At 43.4% G+C, this 15,971-nt stretch overlaps 1 protein-coding gene across 1 annotated transcript in view; it reads left to right on the top strand.

The window, feature by feature from the left end:
• LOC144607134 (zinc finger and BTB domain-containing protein 7A-like) overlaps positions 1–15,971 on the top strand; it is a 133,992-nt gene that overhangs the window by 108,037 nt on the left and 9,984 nt on the right. The window contains exon 2 of the mRNA XM_078423756.1: positions 4,319–5,470. Coding sequence (XP_078279882.1) covers positions 4,329–5,470 — 1,142 coding nt within the window. The 5' untranslated portion in view covers positions 4,319–4,328. The remainder of the gene's footprint in view (positions 1–4,318; positions 5,471–15,971) is intronic.

The raw sequence follows: 15,971 nt of genomic DNA, 5'->3' as shown, positions 1-15,971 counted from the left end.
TGTCGAAGGCTTTCTGAAAGTCGAGGTACACCACATCCACTGACTCTCCCTTGTCAATTTTCCTAGTTACATCCTCAAAAAATTCCAGTAGATTTGTCAAGCATGATTTCCCCTTCGTAAATCCATGCTGACTCGGAATGATCCCGTTACTGCTATCCAAATGCTCAGCAATTTCGTCTTTTATAATTGACTCCAGCATCTTCCCCAGCACTGATGTCAGACTAACTGGTCTATAATTACCCGTTTTCTCTCTCCCTCCTTTCTTAAAAAGTGGGATAACATTTGCTATCCTCCAATCCACAGGAACTGATCCTGAATCTATAGAACATTGAAAAATGATCTCCAATGCTTCCACTATTTCTAGAACCACCTCCTTAAGTACTCTGGGATGCAGACCATCAGGCCCTGGGGATTTATCAGCCTTCAGTCCCATCAGTTTACCCAAAACCATTTCCTGCCTAATGTGGATTTCCTTCAGTTCCTCCATCACCCTAGGTTCTCCGGCCCCTAGAACATTTGGGAGATTGTGTGTATCTTCCTCAATGAAGACAGATCCAAAGTAACGGTTTAACTCGTCTGCCATTTCTTTGTTCCCCATAATAAATTCCCCTGCTTCTGTCTTCAAGGGACCCACATTTGCCTTGACTATTTTTTTCCTCTTCACGTACCTAAAAAAACTTTTGCTATCCTCCTTTATATTATTGGCTAGTTTACCCTCGTACCTCATCTTTTCTCCCCGTATTGCCTTTTTAGTTAACTTTTGTTGCTCTTTAAAAGAGTCCCAATCCCCTGTCTTCCCACTCTTCTTTGCTATGTTATACTTCCTCTCCTTAATTTTTATGCTGTCCCTGACTTCCCTCGTCAGCCACAGGTGTCTCTTACTCCCCTTAGAGTCTTTCCACCTCTTTGGAATAAATTGATCCTGCAACCACTGCATTATTCCCAGGAATACCTGCCATTGCTGTTCTACCGTCTTCCCTGCTAGGGCCTCCTTCCAATCAATTTTGGCCAGCTCCTGCCTCATGCCTCTGTAATCCCCTTTGCTATACTGTAATACCGACACTTCCGATTTTCCCTTCTGCCTTTCCATTTGCAGAGTAAAACTTATCATGTTGTGATCACTGCCTCCTAATGGCTCTTTTACCTCTAGTCCCCTTATCAGATCAGGATCATTACACAACACTAAATCCAGAATTGCCTTCTCCCTGGTAGGCTCCAGTACAAGCTGTTCTAAGAATCCATCTCGAAGGCACTCTACAAACTCTCTTTCCAGGGGTCCATTTCCAACCTGATTTTCCCAGTCTACCTGCATGTTGAAATCTCCCATAACCACCGTAGCATTACATTTTTGACACGCCAATTTTATCTCCTGATTCAACTTGCACCCTATGTCGAGGCTACTGTTTGGGGGCCTATAGATAACTCCCATTAGGGTCTTTTTACCCTTACAATTTCTCATTTCTATCCATACTGATTCAACATCTCCTGATTCTATGTCACCCCTTGCAAGGGAATGAATATCATTCCTTACCATCAGAGCAACCCCACCCCCTCTGCCCACCTGTCTGTCTTTTCTATACGTTGTGTACCCCTGAATATTCAGTTCCCAGCCCTGGTCCTCTTGTAGCCATGTCTCAGTGATCCCTACAACATCATACTTGCCCATGACTAACTGAGCCTCAAGCTCATCCACTTTATTTTTTATACTACGCGCATTTAAGTACAACACTTTAACTTCTGTATTTACCTCCCCTCTCACATCGTTCACAATTGGCCCTGCCCTTAATTTCTTTTCCCCTCTAGAACTTCTGTTCCCATTCTTCCGAGAGTCTTTTGCAATATCTCCTGTATTCCCTTTTACCTCATCTTCATATTCACAATTTGTTAACCCCTCCCCCCCACTACTTAGTTTAAAGCCACAGGTGTCACACTAGCAAACCTGCCTGCCAGAATGTTTGTCCCCCTGCTGTTAAGATGCAACCCGTCCCTTTTGTACAAGTCACCCCTAGCCCAGAAGAGATCCCAGTGGTCCAGAAATCTAAATTCCTGCTCTCTGCACCGGTCCCTCAGCCATAAATTCATACCCTCTATCTCTCTGTTCCTGGCCTCACCAGCACGAGGTACCGGTAGCAGTCCAGAGATAACCACCTTCGACGTCCTACTTCTCAGTGTTTTTCCCAACTCTCTAAACTCCCGCTGTAGCACCTCCTTCCTCTTCCGCCCGACGTCATTCGTGCCCACGTGCACAACGACTTCAGGTTGATCGCCTTCCCTCACCAGGATTTTCTGAAGCCGGCCATTGAAAGAGAATTGAATAAGTAATGGAAGGGCAAATTGCATTGTAATGGGGATAGATTGCTGATGTGGGCACATTGGACGGAATGAGCTTCTCCTTTGCTGTAACCCTCTATGATTGCACTTGTTGAGATTTACCAAATGGCTGCACCATAACTGACCACTCATTGTTGCGAGTGAGGGATTCTGACCCAATACGATTCCCATTCAAGTTCTCCTGAGATGCTGCCTGACCTGCTGAGGCTCTCCAGCACTGTGTGTCTTTACTCATTGTTGTTGCTCTTTCAACTAACATGATGTAGTAGTAGGATTTGACCATGAGGTGACTCTGTGGAGCAACTTTCTGAAGACCCTCTCTGCTTCTGCACTATCGTGGATACATAAACAACTCGTTGAGGCTGTTAAATGCAGTACATTGTGCGCTAAATAGCAACAAAGAAGATTTGTGTGATCATTGATCCATTTTAAGGTCACAAAATGAAATGTTTCGCAGAATTTTCAAAATGCCCACTACTTGTCATGAGATTGCAGATGGGAGGTGATTATGGTGGGAGAGGAGAGCAGAGGACATCTGCTTGAATGTTGCCATAATTGCAAAGTTGTGGCTGTGAGGGTAGATTGCCGGCTGGTTGGTTTCCTTTAGAATGGTGGAAGCTGAGCAGAAATTCAACTGAGGAATATAAAATGAAGAGGGCTTAGAGAGAGTAACGAGGAGCACCCTGTTTCCAGTAGGTGAAGATTCAAAAACCAGGGACACAGAGTGAAAATAATTTGTGGAAAGATGAGAGGGAAGATTGTTTTCATGCAGAAAGTGGTAGGAATAGAAACGCTCACCACATTAAAAAGTACTTAGATATTTAATTGAAGACCCATACAGGGCTACAGACCAAGTGGTGAGAGTGGATTGCACAGCTCTACCTTGATCAACACAGACACGACGGGCTGAATAGCCTCCCGCTGTGTCTTGCCTCAGCTGTGTAACAACCAGCAGATAAATCATATGACTCTGGTCGTCCCCAGTGGAAGGATGATTATTTTCTAATACAGGAACCATAACCATCACAATCTACCCAGGTAACTGCAGTCTGTTATTAACCGATTAGCAGGTTTGCGGGGTGGGGTGAGGCATGCAGCAGGATTGAAAACAAGTAAACCATTGGCATCAGCTGCAGGGCTCCAGGTGTTTCAGGTGGGCTAGGGTTCCAAATTCCTCGAATCTCTTACATCTTTAAGGTGTGCACGTTAACTTGATTCAGAGATTGCAACCTCTCGGTGCTGGTATCTGCTCTAAAACTTATTTTTCTTCAGTACTGTGTTTTGTGACAGAGATGAGCATGTCAGTGTCAGTTGATGCTCACAGGTTTTAAAGAATTTGAGGGAGCAATCCTGGTGGTATGTATTTGCAATAACAGCTCTCTCTCTCTCTTCTCTCTCTCTCTCTCTAGAGAGAGAGAGAGAGAGCTCTCAACAGTCCCCAGTTATCTATCTCAGCCTTCTGCTTTATCTGGTATTATTTCTATGAACTTGGGCTCTTTGGAACAGGTGCAGCACTGTAGCATACCAAAGGTCTGCTATCTAGGCTTCAGCCAAGGCTCGGTTCATAGCAATGCAGCACTTGATTGAGAAGGTTTAGTACTTCATTTAGAAATGTGCAGGGTGTCATCTTTGATCTGGAAATATTAACTTGCTTTCCCAGGTGATGTGAAAGATCCCAAAAGTTACAAGAGTAGGGAAGTTCTTCCTGGTTACCAGGCCAAAGTAATTTGGGAAAAGGAACATTAGTTGTTTTTTTATCACGTTGCTGTTTGTGTGAACAGCTTCTGTGCAGAGGAGCCGAATTCCTCACAACCATGAGTTCACTCCACAATTAATTCATTATCTGTGAAGCATGTTGACATTTTACGTTAAAAGCACTGTATGATTGCACGTCTTATTTATATATTAATACTTTATTAATGTTTGTAACATTGCATATGATCACAATTATGCTGCTAAATCTTTTTCTAATTTCCTTCTCTTCCAGACTTTTGTCCATGAAAATGGCCAATGGAGTAGATGGCCCTATAGGTATCCCGTTCCCAGATCACAGCAGTGAAATTCTCAGTTGTCTTAATGAGCAGAGGAACTATGGTTATCTCTGTGACGTTATCATCATCGTGGATGGTCAGGAATTTCGGACCCATCGATCGGTCCTTGCGGCCTGCAGTCAGTACTTCAAGAAGCTTTTCACACTGGGAGCTATTGTGGACCAACAGAATGTTTACGAAATAGACTTTGTCTCGGCAGAAGCGCTTTCCGCACTCTTGGAATTTGCGTACACGGCAACCCTGACTATAAGCACTTCGAATGTAAATGAGATTTTAAATGCAGCAAGACTACTGGAGATCCAATGTGTGAGCAGCGTCTGCCATGATCTCCTTGTATCGAATGCCCTGACCAACAAGGAGATGGCAGATTACGTAGATCAAATTGATCAGCAAAACCTCCTTCGAGCAAAAGAATATCTAGAGTTCTTCCAAAGCAGTCCGGCAAATGGACATGTTGACGGCCAATGGGCAGGTTGTGAACTGAAAGACCTTCCAAGAGTGCACTTTAAAAACGGAGTTAGTGAAGAGCTGGCGCAGAAGCCTGAAGGGGCCTACGATGAAATGACGGAAAATGAGCAGCCAACGGAAACGGTGGACAAACCCGTGGCGTGGATCAAGAGAGAGGATGACACCGGCCCTTCATTTTCCCCCTCACAGAATGGAGACTATGGGGAGTTCCATGTTCCGGAGGAAGAAGGGCTTCCGGATGACGAAGCTATGCATCCAAACTTCACGCCTGCTGTAGAGGTAAAACAGGAGATAATCAAGGAAGAAGACGAGGCCCTTTCCTCCAGAGCCTTCCTCGAGCAGATCATAAACTCAGTTGATGAAACATATGACACCAAGAATTTGGCAAAAGACGATAATGAACTTGAATCATACATGAATTTTTTCAACCCTTCCCTCGAGGTTGAAGGCTACTCCTCCTGGTCTAAAAAAGGCGAGAAGAAAGTGAGAGCAAAGGCATTCCAGAAGTGTCCAATCTGTGAGAAGGTGATTCAGGGAGCGGGGAAACTGCCACGTCACATCAGGACTCACACAGGAGAAAAACCATACGAGTGTAACATCTGCAGTGTCCGCTTCACAAGGTAGAGCAATGTATTGCTTTAAGTATTGCGTTCTTAAACTTGTTTTTTTTTCCTTCATTTCCTCGTGTGGTTTATGATAATTGAAAGCAGGAACCTTGCCACGTTTATTCTAACATCGAGACAATTTCCAAGACTAACTGGCTGAGGTTACACACTTCAATACTTCAATGGGAAGCTAATCACTGGATCAGCTTAGTAAGAGCATTAAAAACAGAAGCTGTGCTATTCAATAAGATCTTTTACCTCAGTGCCAATATCCCGTACTGACACCATATCCTTTGATTCCACAATACCTAAATGTGGCTTGATCTTAGTTTTGAATATGCTCAGTGACAGACCATCCATAGGACTCCTGCATAGTACATTTCAAAGATTCACCACCCTCTCATGAAGAAACTTCTCACCTACTTCCTGGATGACCAATCCCTTATTTCCCTTATTTCCCAATAATGCATTAAAAGTTTGCTTTCTACATCCCAGCCAGAAGAAACATCAACTTCACATCTATCCTGTTGAGTCCAACAGGAAGTTTGATTGTTTCAATGAGATCACCTCTCATTCATCTAAACTCAGGAGAATAGGGGAAGGTGTGGACAAATGGGACTAGCTTGGATGGGGCATTTTGATTGGCCTGGACAAGTTGGATTGAAGGACGTTTCCGTGGCATATGACTCTATAGGTCCAGTTTGCTTAATCCTTTTTTCATACGCCAATCCTGATATCCCAGGAAATAATCAATCAATCTGGGGAACTACTGCATTCCTTCTATTGCAAGTCTTTGGGGCGACACGCTGGCACAACGGTAGAGTTGCTAGTTTACAGTACTGGAGACCCGGGTATGATCCTCACTATGGGTGCTTTGTGTATGGAGTTTGTACGTTCTCCCTGGATTTATCTGGGTGCTCTTTCTTTCTTTCCTCCCACATCCCAAAGATATGCAGGTTTGTAGGTTAACTGGCTTCTGTAAATTATCCCTAGTGTGTAGGATAGAACTAGTGTGCGGGTGATTGCTGGTCGGCGTGGACTCGGTGGGCCCAAGGGCCTGTTTCCATTCTATATCTCTTAAACTAAACTAAACTTTGGATCCTTAATGATCTCTCAGATTTCCACACTGTATTCCTTCCGTCATATTCTTGTCCATTTACTTAATCTGTCGAAATCCCCCACCTCCCCCTCAACCCAAAGCTTCTCATGACTGACATTACATCCCGTTTCATGTTGTCAGCAAACTTGGATATATTACAAGATCTCATCCAAGTCATTGATATAGCCTATGAACATTTGCACCCAATTAGTCACAGCCTTCCAATTCGAAAATGATCCAGTTATACACTCCATTTTCTATAGAAATAATCAATCGGCAATCTATACCCCCAAATATGTATATGCTTTAATTTTGTGTAATGAAATTGGTTTATTATTCTCACGTGTACACTTAAAAAAAATGTGTTTGCATGTTATCCAGTCAAATCAAATTATACTATACATGAGTACAAACCTGTACAACAGGTTTAACACAGAAAAAAATACTAGAGTGCAGAACATAGTGTTAAAGCATTATAGTGTTAAAGTTACAGAGAAAATGTCCGAGGTCCACACAGAGATGGGTTGGGTGATCGGGACTCCACACTAGGTTTAGGGAGAGCTTTCAGTTGTCCAATAACAGCAAGCTGTTTTTGTATGTGTTGGAACGTGCTTTCAAGCTTTTGTATCTTCTGCCCAACGAGAGATATGGGGATGAGGGAATGACCAGGGTGAATATGGTCCTTGATTATGCTTCAAGGCAGCTTGGAGTTGAAGGTTGGGAGGCTGGTTTGTGTGATGAACTGGGTCACATCCACAACAATCTGCTATTTCCTACGGTCTTGGGCAGAAATGTTGCCAAATCAGGCTGTGATGCTTTGTATGAGACATCTGTAGAAGTTGGCAAGAGTTATTGGAAACATCTGTAGTTTAAGTTACTAGAGAGTATTCTGAGGGATAGATTATACAGGCAAGGGCAGATTTGGGATAGTCAGCATGGTTTTGTATGTGGGAGGTCGTGTCTCACAAATCTGATTGATTTTTTTGAAGACGTGACCAAAAAGGTCGATGAGGGCAGAGCTGTAGATGTTGTATACATGGATTTCAGCAAGGCATTCGACAAGGTTCTGCGTGGTGGGCTGCTCTGGAAGGTTAGATTGCATGGCATCCAAAGAAAGATAGCTGAATGGACAGCAAATTGGGCGGAGGAATGGTTGATGGAATTTAATACAGAGAAGTGTGAGGTGTTGCATTTTGGGACATCTAACAAGGGCAGGACCTACACAGTAATTGGCAGGGCTCTGGATAGTGTTGTAGAGCAGAGGGAACTAGGAGTACAGGTGCATGGTTCCTTGAAGGTCGTCGCAGGTAGATACGGTGGTCAAAAAGGCTTTTTGCACATTGGCCTTCATCAGTCAGAGTATTGAGTATTGAAGTTGGGAGGTCATGTTGCAGTTGTATAAGACGTTGGTGAGATTGCATTTAGAATATTGTGTTCAGTTCTGGGCACCATGTTATAGGAAAGATATTGCCAAGCTTGAAAGGGTTCAGAAAAGATTTACAAGGATGTTGCCAGGACTAGAGGGTGTGAGCTATAAGGAGAGGTTGAGTAGGCTGGATCTCTATTCCTTGGAGCGTAGGAGGATGAGGGGAGATCTTATAGAGATGTACAAAATCATGAGAGAGATAGATCAGGTAGAAAACAGTCTCTTGCCCAGAGTAGGGAAATCGAGGACCAGAGGACATAGGTTCAAGGTGAAGGGGAAAACATTTAGTAGGAATCCGAGGGGTAACATTTTCACACAGAAGATGGTGGATGTATGGAACAAGCTGTCAGAGGAAGTAGTTGAGGCTGGGACTATCCCATCGTTTAAGAAGCAGTTGGACAGGTACATGGATAGGACAGGTTTGGAGGGATATAGACCGAGTGTAGGCAGGTGGGATTAGTGTAGCTGGGACATGTTGGCCAGTGTTGGTGTTGGGCTGAAGGGCCTGTTTCCACACTGTATCACTCTGACTCTCTGACTCTACGTGCCGAACTTCCAAAGTCTTCTGAGGAAGTGGAGGCAGTGGTTTTATTTCATTGTCGTAGCTTCAATACACGTGGACAAGTTGTTGGTGATATTTAGGCCGAGGAACCTGAAGTTCCCAACCACCTCCATTTCATCACCGTTGATTAGGGCCAATTAACTTGCTCCTTCGCCTCGCTGACATTGAGGAAGTCATTGATATATTGTCACCATGTTACGAAGTTCTCTATCACCTGCTTGTTTCAATCTTCTCATTGTTCAGGATCTGCCCCACTACTGTGGTGTTATCTGTGAATATGTAGAAGGAGTTAGAGTAGAATTTGGCTGCTTGATCATCAGTGCATAGGAAGCACAGTAAGGGACTGAGAGCACATCCGTGCGGAGCACTGTTGTTGAGAATTATCATGGATATTGACTAATAATCTCTCATGGCACCATTTCAAAGGCCTTGTACAAATCCAAAAATGCAATATAAATTATTAGCTCTTATCTACTCCACTAGATACAACCTCACAAAACTCAACCAGATTTGTCAAAGATGGTATCCCTTTCATTAATTTGCACTGCCCTAATCTTTCCCAAGTGTCTTGTAACCACCTGTTTAACAATGGATTACAGCATTTTTCCTGCAACTTATGTCAGGCTAACTGATCCATAGTTCCCTGTTGCTGCTCTCCTTTCTTAAATAATAGTTACATCTGCGGCCCTTCTAATCTTCTGGGATCTATGGAATTTTGAAAGAATGCATCCACTATCCGAAGAAGGGCCTCAACCCGAAACGTCACCCATTCCTTCTCTTCTGAGATGCTGCCTGACCCGCTGAGTTACTCCAGCATTTTGTGATACCATCCACTGTCCCCATGGTCACCGGTGCCTCAAATCCCGAACAAAGTACTGGAGGAACTCCGCGGGTGAGGCAGCATCTGTGGAGGGAAGGAAGAAGGATCCTGACCTGTTCATTCCTTTCACACATGCGACCTGACCTGCTGAATTCACCTGCCACTTTGTTTACTTCACATTTTTATCCAGATCATTTATAACAACAGAGAGCCCAGCACCGATCCTTGAGGAATAACACCGGTCATAGACGTCTAGTCAGAGAAATGCCCCTCCACAACTACCATAGAAACATAGAAATATAGAAAACAGGTGCAGGAAGAGGCCATTCGCCCCTTCGAGCCAGCACCGCCATTCATTGTAATCATGGCTGATCATCCCCAATCAATAACCCGTGCCTGCCTTCACCCCATATCCCTTGATTCCACTAGCCCCTAGAGCTCTATCTAACCTCTACCCTCTATTTTCTATGACCAAGTCAATTTAAAATCCAACTTATCAACTCGCCATAGATGTAATCATCTGGACCGGCCTACCATGAACCCCTCTTAAACAAAAGAACATAATTGGCATTCTCCAGTCTTTTTGATCCTCGCCGGTAGGATCTTGGTCACCCCCCCGCCCCTCCCCCCCTTCACCAACAATATCCTCCTTTGCCTCCTCAGCATCATGGGATGGATTCCATCAGCCCTGGGGACTTATCCACCTTCTTGACTCAACACCTCCATCATCAATATGCCTTAGACGAGTAACATACCCGTCCGTCCCTGATCTCATCTTCATCCATGTCCTTTTCCTTGGTAAGACATTCTCTGCCTCCTGTCTGCTCTTCAGTGAGTCCAATTGCCGCTCGAACAGATCCATGTGGTCCAAGAGGAGCTGGATCCACTTCCTACAAATGTAGTCATCAGCAACACTGCTTGACTCTCCCTCATCCCCCACATTTCACAGGGGGAGCATATCACTTCACTGACTGTCATTACGACTCCTTTAGTAATTAGTGGATTAAAAGAAAATGAAGGACATTTAAGAGGGACAAAAGGAACTGCAGATTACAAAAAAAAAGATACAAAGTGCTAGAGTAACTCAGCAGATCAGGCAGTATCTCTGGTGAATGTGGATAAGTGACGTTTCAGGTTGGACCCTTCTTAAAAAATGATTGTGGTTGGGTGGGAGAGGTGGAGAAACCTGGAAGAGAGATGGGGGCAGGACAAAGCCTGGCAAGTGAAAGGTGGATACGGGTGCGTTTGGGGTTTTGTTAGATAGATTGTTGGACAAAGAACTGAGATGAAGAGACAAAAAAAAATGTGAGTAAGGATAGAAGAGGTGAGAATTGTGAAGCCTGAGAAAGGAATATAGATGGAAGGAGAGGGAAGAGGAAGACATAACCTTGCCTTACCTTAATGCAGCTCACCTCTCTCACTGAAGCCTGACAGTCACCAAACCTCAACAGCAGCACCATGATCTCAAAACAGCCCTTCTCAAAATGGCCTTTTTAGTTTGCTTTACTCAGATTTATGAAGCTGGTTTCAGATTTAACTAAATCACGTTTATTGGTGAAACGTCCAAGGCACTAATTGTTATTGCAAACAAGCCCAGGATCTGAAAGTGTTAAAATATTTGTGTCCAGATGTACAGATTTATTGTATTTAAATTTCTGCAAACAGTTGACAAAATATTATATCCAAAATAGCATACAGTATCTTTTGGAAAAGTTTCAGTATCATTTTGATTGCACATTTTAATCGCCAGCATCAATTTGAGCATTCGTTAGTGCAGTTTTAATTAACAATTTCAACCTCCTTACTTAATTTCAATGGTTCAATGGTACTTTATTGTCCCATGTACCTAGGTACAGTGACAATAAAGTACCATTCACAATATTTGTTAATATTGGTGTGAATTCTTTATGATTCAATTCGCAAATAAGCAGAATAGGTTACTGGTACGGCAACTTATAAAACAGATGGCAGTAGGAAGAAAACTCTGAAATGACCGCTATTAAATAGCCAAAATAAGAGAGCACCAAGGGGAACTCAACATGTCAGGCAACATCTGTGGAGGGAAATGGGCAATTAACGTTTTGGGTCCAGACATGAGATGAGGATCTCAAGCCGAAATATCGACTGTCCATTTCCCTCCACAGATGCAGCCTGATTCGATGAGTTCCTCCAGCTGCTCTCCTTTTTTGCTATGGATTCCCAGCACCTGTGTTCTCTTGTGTCACTGCACTGTTACAAACATGATCCTTTGATACAATGATAGATCATCTTTCCTGTCAGGACTTCATCACAACACCAACAACAGAAACTTGACGGGTGATTTCTATATATTTTCACATTAGCGTACTTAGTCAGTGGAGTTGGTGAGGGAGAGGGGGGGAGAACAAAGGAGAACCTGGCGCGGGATACTTTGTAACTTTCCCTGCGTCCATTATGTGGCGACTCTTTGTATACCTTGCGTGTGCAAAACAAAGAATGTCACTGTGACCTATCACTTGACAATAATGGATTCATTCATTCAATATATTTTTAGGACGGGTGCCCTCAGTAATTGGCTTTTTTGGATGGTTGTCAGACTCTTTGGTCTCTTAGTGCTCCTTGTTTTCAAACAAAATTGTGTAAAACACACCTGAGGGCAGCACTCTGGAACAATAAACTCACTCTGCTGCAGAGACTATCCCCTTGGGCTTTCTGACCCATTTCAGTGTGCAACTTGTTCATTCGATTTCACAGCAACTATGTTAAAATAAATGGGGCCACTTGCTTCTTTTACTGATCTTGCAGACAGGAAATTGAATATTTTCAGATTTTGACAAACGGGTACTTAGATTGTGCCATAGATCCATTGAAATATTTCAGCTGTCAATTCGCTTATACCTGTCAGTAAAGCTTAAAAGCAGCGGGGTCTGGGGAACAGGTAGTGTCCCTGCAGAGGTTCTGAACAACCTCATCACCTGTATCTAAAGAGGAGGACCTGTCAGGGGCTACAGAGTTGCCATAATCAGGGTCACCTTCAAGACAATCTCACTGGCTTGGTAGCTACAAGGGGATCTCCTTGCCGATTCTTCACATCTCCCACCTCCCTTTGGCCGAAGAGTCAGAGTAGATTCTGTCCATCTGGAAGCACAGTGGACATGATCTTTATCACACAACAAGAAACATCCAGGGAGCAGTGCCACTCGCAGTACTCGGCCTTTATGACTTCTCTGAAGCCTTTGATTAGGAAGGAATGTGGAGCACCATCTACCAATCTGGTTGCATAAGTTCATCGTCATCTGATACTTGTTTCACGATGGCAGCTAAACCGTGACGCTAACTAATGGACCACAACAGATCTAGTCACAGTGAGGACCAGTTAATATCGGGGAAGACCAATATCAAGCAAGGCTATGTCGTTGCCCTAATGCTCTTTTATTTCATCTTTCTCAGCGCTGACCGGAGTACAAATTAACCATAAATACACCTAATTAATATTTTTAAAGCAGTATTTTCTCACCTCTACGAAGCAAAACTGGAAAATACGGATGAAACGCAGGTCAGTTTACACGCAGCAGATCAGCCGGTGAGAATGCTTAGCCCTTGCGACCTATGACCGGAGCATGCTCAGTCGAAACACCGAACTCGTTTATTATTGAAATGTCTGCAGCAAACTACCCCACTAACATTGTTCTTTCAATCTTGTCAACTCCATCCTGTATTGGGACCTTTCTGTTATTCCCTTGCCTAATGTCTGACCTTTGCTCTCTGGACTATGAATGGGTTTGCGGTTGACGTGTCTTGTGATTCACCATTTCGTGGCCTGCACTGTATCCATGTTGTTTAAGAAGCTTCCGTTGTTTAAGGATAGTTGTTGCCAATGTTGTGGACTGGACCTTCTCATTCATCCAAATATCGTGTACTATTGAAAATCAAAATGCCGCAGATGCTGGAAACCTGAAGAAAGTGCTGGAAACTCTCAGTGGGTTGGGATGCTTCTGTGGGGAGAGGAGCAAAATGTCAGTTTTGACAAAGGGTCTTCCACCTGAACATTAACTCTATTTCTCGCTCCACAATTGCTGACTGACTTGCTGAGTGTTTCCAGCATTTTCTGTTTTTGTTGAATCATATTGATATGAGCTGCAATGGAGAATTCACAGTCCAGACTTTCTGGGGAATTGCTCGTTCAATGCATTAATTAGGAGCAGAACTGAATGAGAATATCATTACTAGTATTAGCATTCTACCTAAAAGAAACTTTAGGCGGCACGGTGGCACAGCAGTAGAGTTACTGCCTTACAGCACCAGAGACCCGAATTTGATCCTGACCATGGGTGGTTGTTGCTTGTCTGTACGGAGTTTGTACATTCTCCCCGTGACTTGCATTGATTTTCTCCGGGATCTCCAGTTTCCTTCCACTCTCCAAAGATGTACAGATTTGTAGGTCAATTCGCTTGGTATAATTGTAAATTGCCCCAAGTGTGTGTAGGAGAGCGTTAGTGTGTGGGGATTGCTGGTCGGTGCGGACTCGGTGGGTCGAAGGGCCTGTTTCCGCGTTGTTTCTCTGAACTAAACTAAACACTTCATCTTATTTTCATAAATCAGTGATGCAAGTGTCATTTTATAGGAATATCTTAGAATTTTTACAATCATGCCTAAACTATTTATCTTTGAATGAAAATTACATGATCTTTAACATACCTGGGGGTAGAATAGAGGACATTGCTATCTCCATTGCTCCAATCTCTACTCTGAGTGATGGTCCCATTCGTATGGTCTTCATGTGATGAATAGATTTACTCTTGTTGGCATGCTTCTTGTCAGATTTGTTGTGGTAAATAGCGTGAATAACGTCAGGACTAGCGAAAGGCCCAACAATATGATATCAAAAAACTTTCTCACACAACCCCAGAGAAGTTGCTGATTCCCGTTAGTGTTTACTGTAAAACCAGCAGCAGGAGTGGAGATGGATTTGGAGCCATTGGTTTTATGGTATGTTGTCCTAAACTGATTAAGGGATTGTGTTGCATCCTACTGCTCATACTGGAGGGAATTCGAGTATGATTTGAAGAGAACTAGTACTTCACAAGATAATTTTGTTGCCAAATGACCCATTGAAGACAAACTGTACAACTTCTCCCCTTTCTATCGTGGGGTAGACTGACTCCCCTCCACCCCAATCTTTGCACATCCCCAATCCTTTCCACTCGTCACTTTAATTTCATGTTTCATGTATTTTGTGATTTTGTGTTGGCAGATCAATTTCCCTCCTGGGATGAATAAAGTTCTATCGTATCGTAAGACATGTAGCCAAGATTTAGCAGTAAAGCACCGTCTCGACCCGAAACATTACCCATTCCTTCTCTCCAGAGATGCTGCCTGTCCTGCTGAGTTACTCCAGCATTTTGTGTCGATCTGAGATTTAGCAGTGTTGAATATATATATATATATATATATATAGAGAGAGAGAGAGAGAGAAAGAGAGAGAGCATGGAACCAGTCCCTTTGCCCACTGAGTCCATGCCAACCTTCGATCACCCATCCACACTAGTTCTATAGGAGGAAACTGGAGCATCCAGGGGAAACCCACGTATCACAGGAAGAAAGTACAAACTCCACATAGACAGCATCCAAGATCAGGATCGAACCCGGGTCTCCGGCACTGTGAGTCGGCAGCTCTACCAGCTGCACCGCCGAGCCGCCATTTACTGGTAAATTACCAAGCAAGTTGAGCAATAAAATTTAATGAATTAAATAGGGTTTTTTTTCTGGAGCTTTATGACTCAATTGCTTATTAAACATGATGCCCAGGTTGATCTTGGGAGCAAACAGGTGAAACCAGAAATCCAGCAAAATGAAAGAGATGATCTAAAGAATATTTCTAGTGTTGTCACATCAACAGCTGAACGTTTGAGCTGAGACAATGTGGGAGTAAGGATCTTAGGCAGGAATGTGTGACCGGTTTGGTAACATAACACAATGTTTACTGCCATGTATTGAGAAAACGTGTCTATTAGAGGGCAGTGCGGGTGGAGACGAGGAACAAGCCATTGTATTGTTTAACCATGTTTGCAGAAGTCATCGGAATACAGTCAACTGTAAAAAGCATGTTACTGAGAATGGGCTATGTACAAATGGCTTTAGACTAATTATCTCTATCCACAGGAGTCTCCAGAAATTCATTTGAAACTGCAGCTTCCATTTATTCTGATAGCTTGAGTTTTCATTTACACGTGAGGAGAGTTCCTGACTTAATCATGCTGATCTGCCAGTGTGTTGCCTGTGAACTGGTAACTGACTGCACCCTGCATTTCTCCAGGAGACTTTGTTGCTTAAAAAAATCTTCAGGCCACTGAGTCTCCACCAACCTTTAAGCACCCACTATTCCACAAATTCTACCCTGCCCTGTTTTATTCTCAATACTCCCATTAATACCTCCCTTCCCTCAAATTCTATCTGCATACTGCAGGGAAATTAAGGTAACCAATTAATCTAACCAACCCACATGTTTATTGGGATGTGGGGAGAAGGCCGGGAAATTGGGCTGACTCCATACAGAGAGGACCCAAGACATGACTGAGCACTGGACACTGGAGCTGTGAGGCAGCAGCTCCAGTATTTCTCAAACTGGCA

This window comes from Rhinoraja longicauda, chromosome 28 (genome assembly GCF_053455715.1).
Source record: "Rhinoraja longicauda isolate Sanriku21f chromosome 28, sRhiLon1.1, whole genome shotgun sequence".
Taxonomy (NCBI): domain Eukaryota; kingdom Metazoa; phylum Chordata; class Chondrichthyes; order Rajiformes; family Arhynchobatidae; genus Rhinoraja; species Rhinoraja longicauda.
This window is presented reverse-complemented; position numbering and strand designations above follow the sequence as displayed.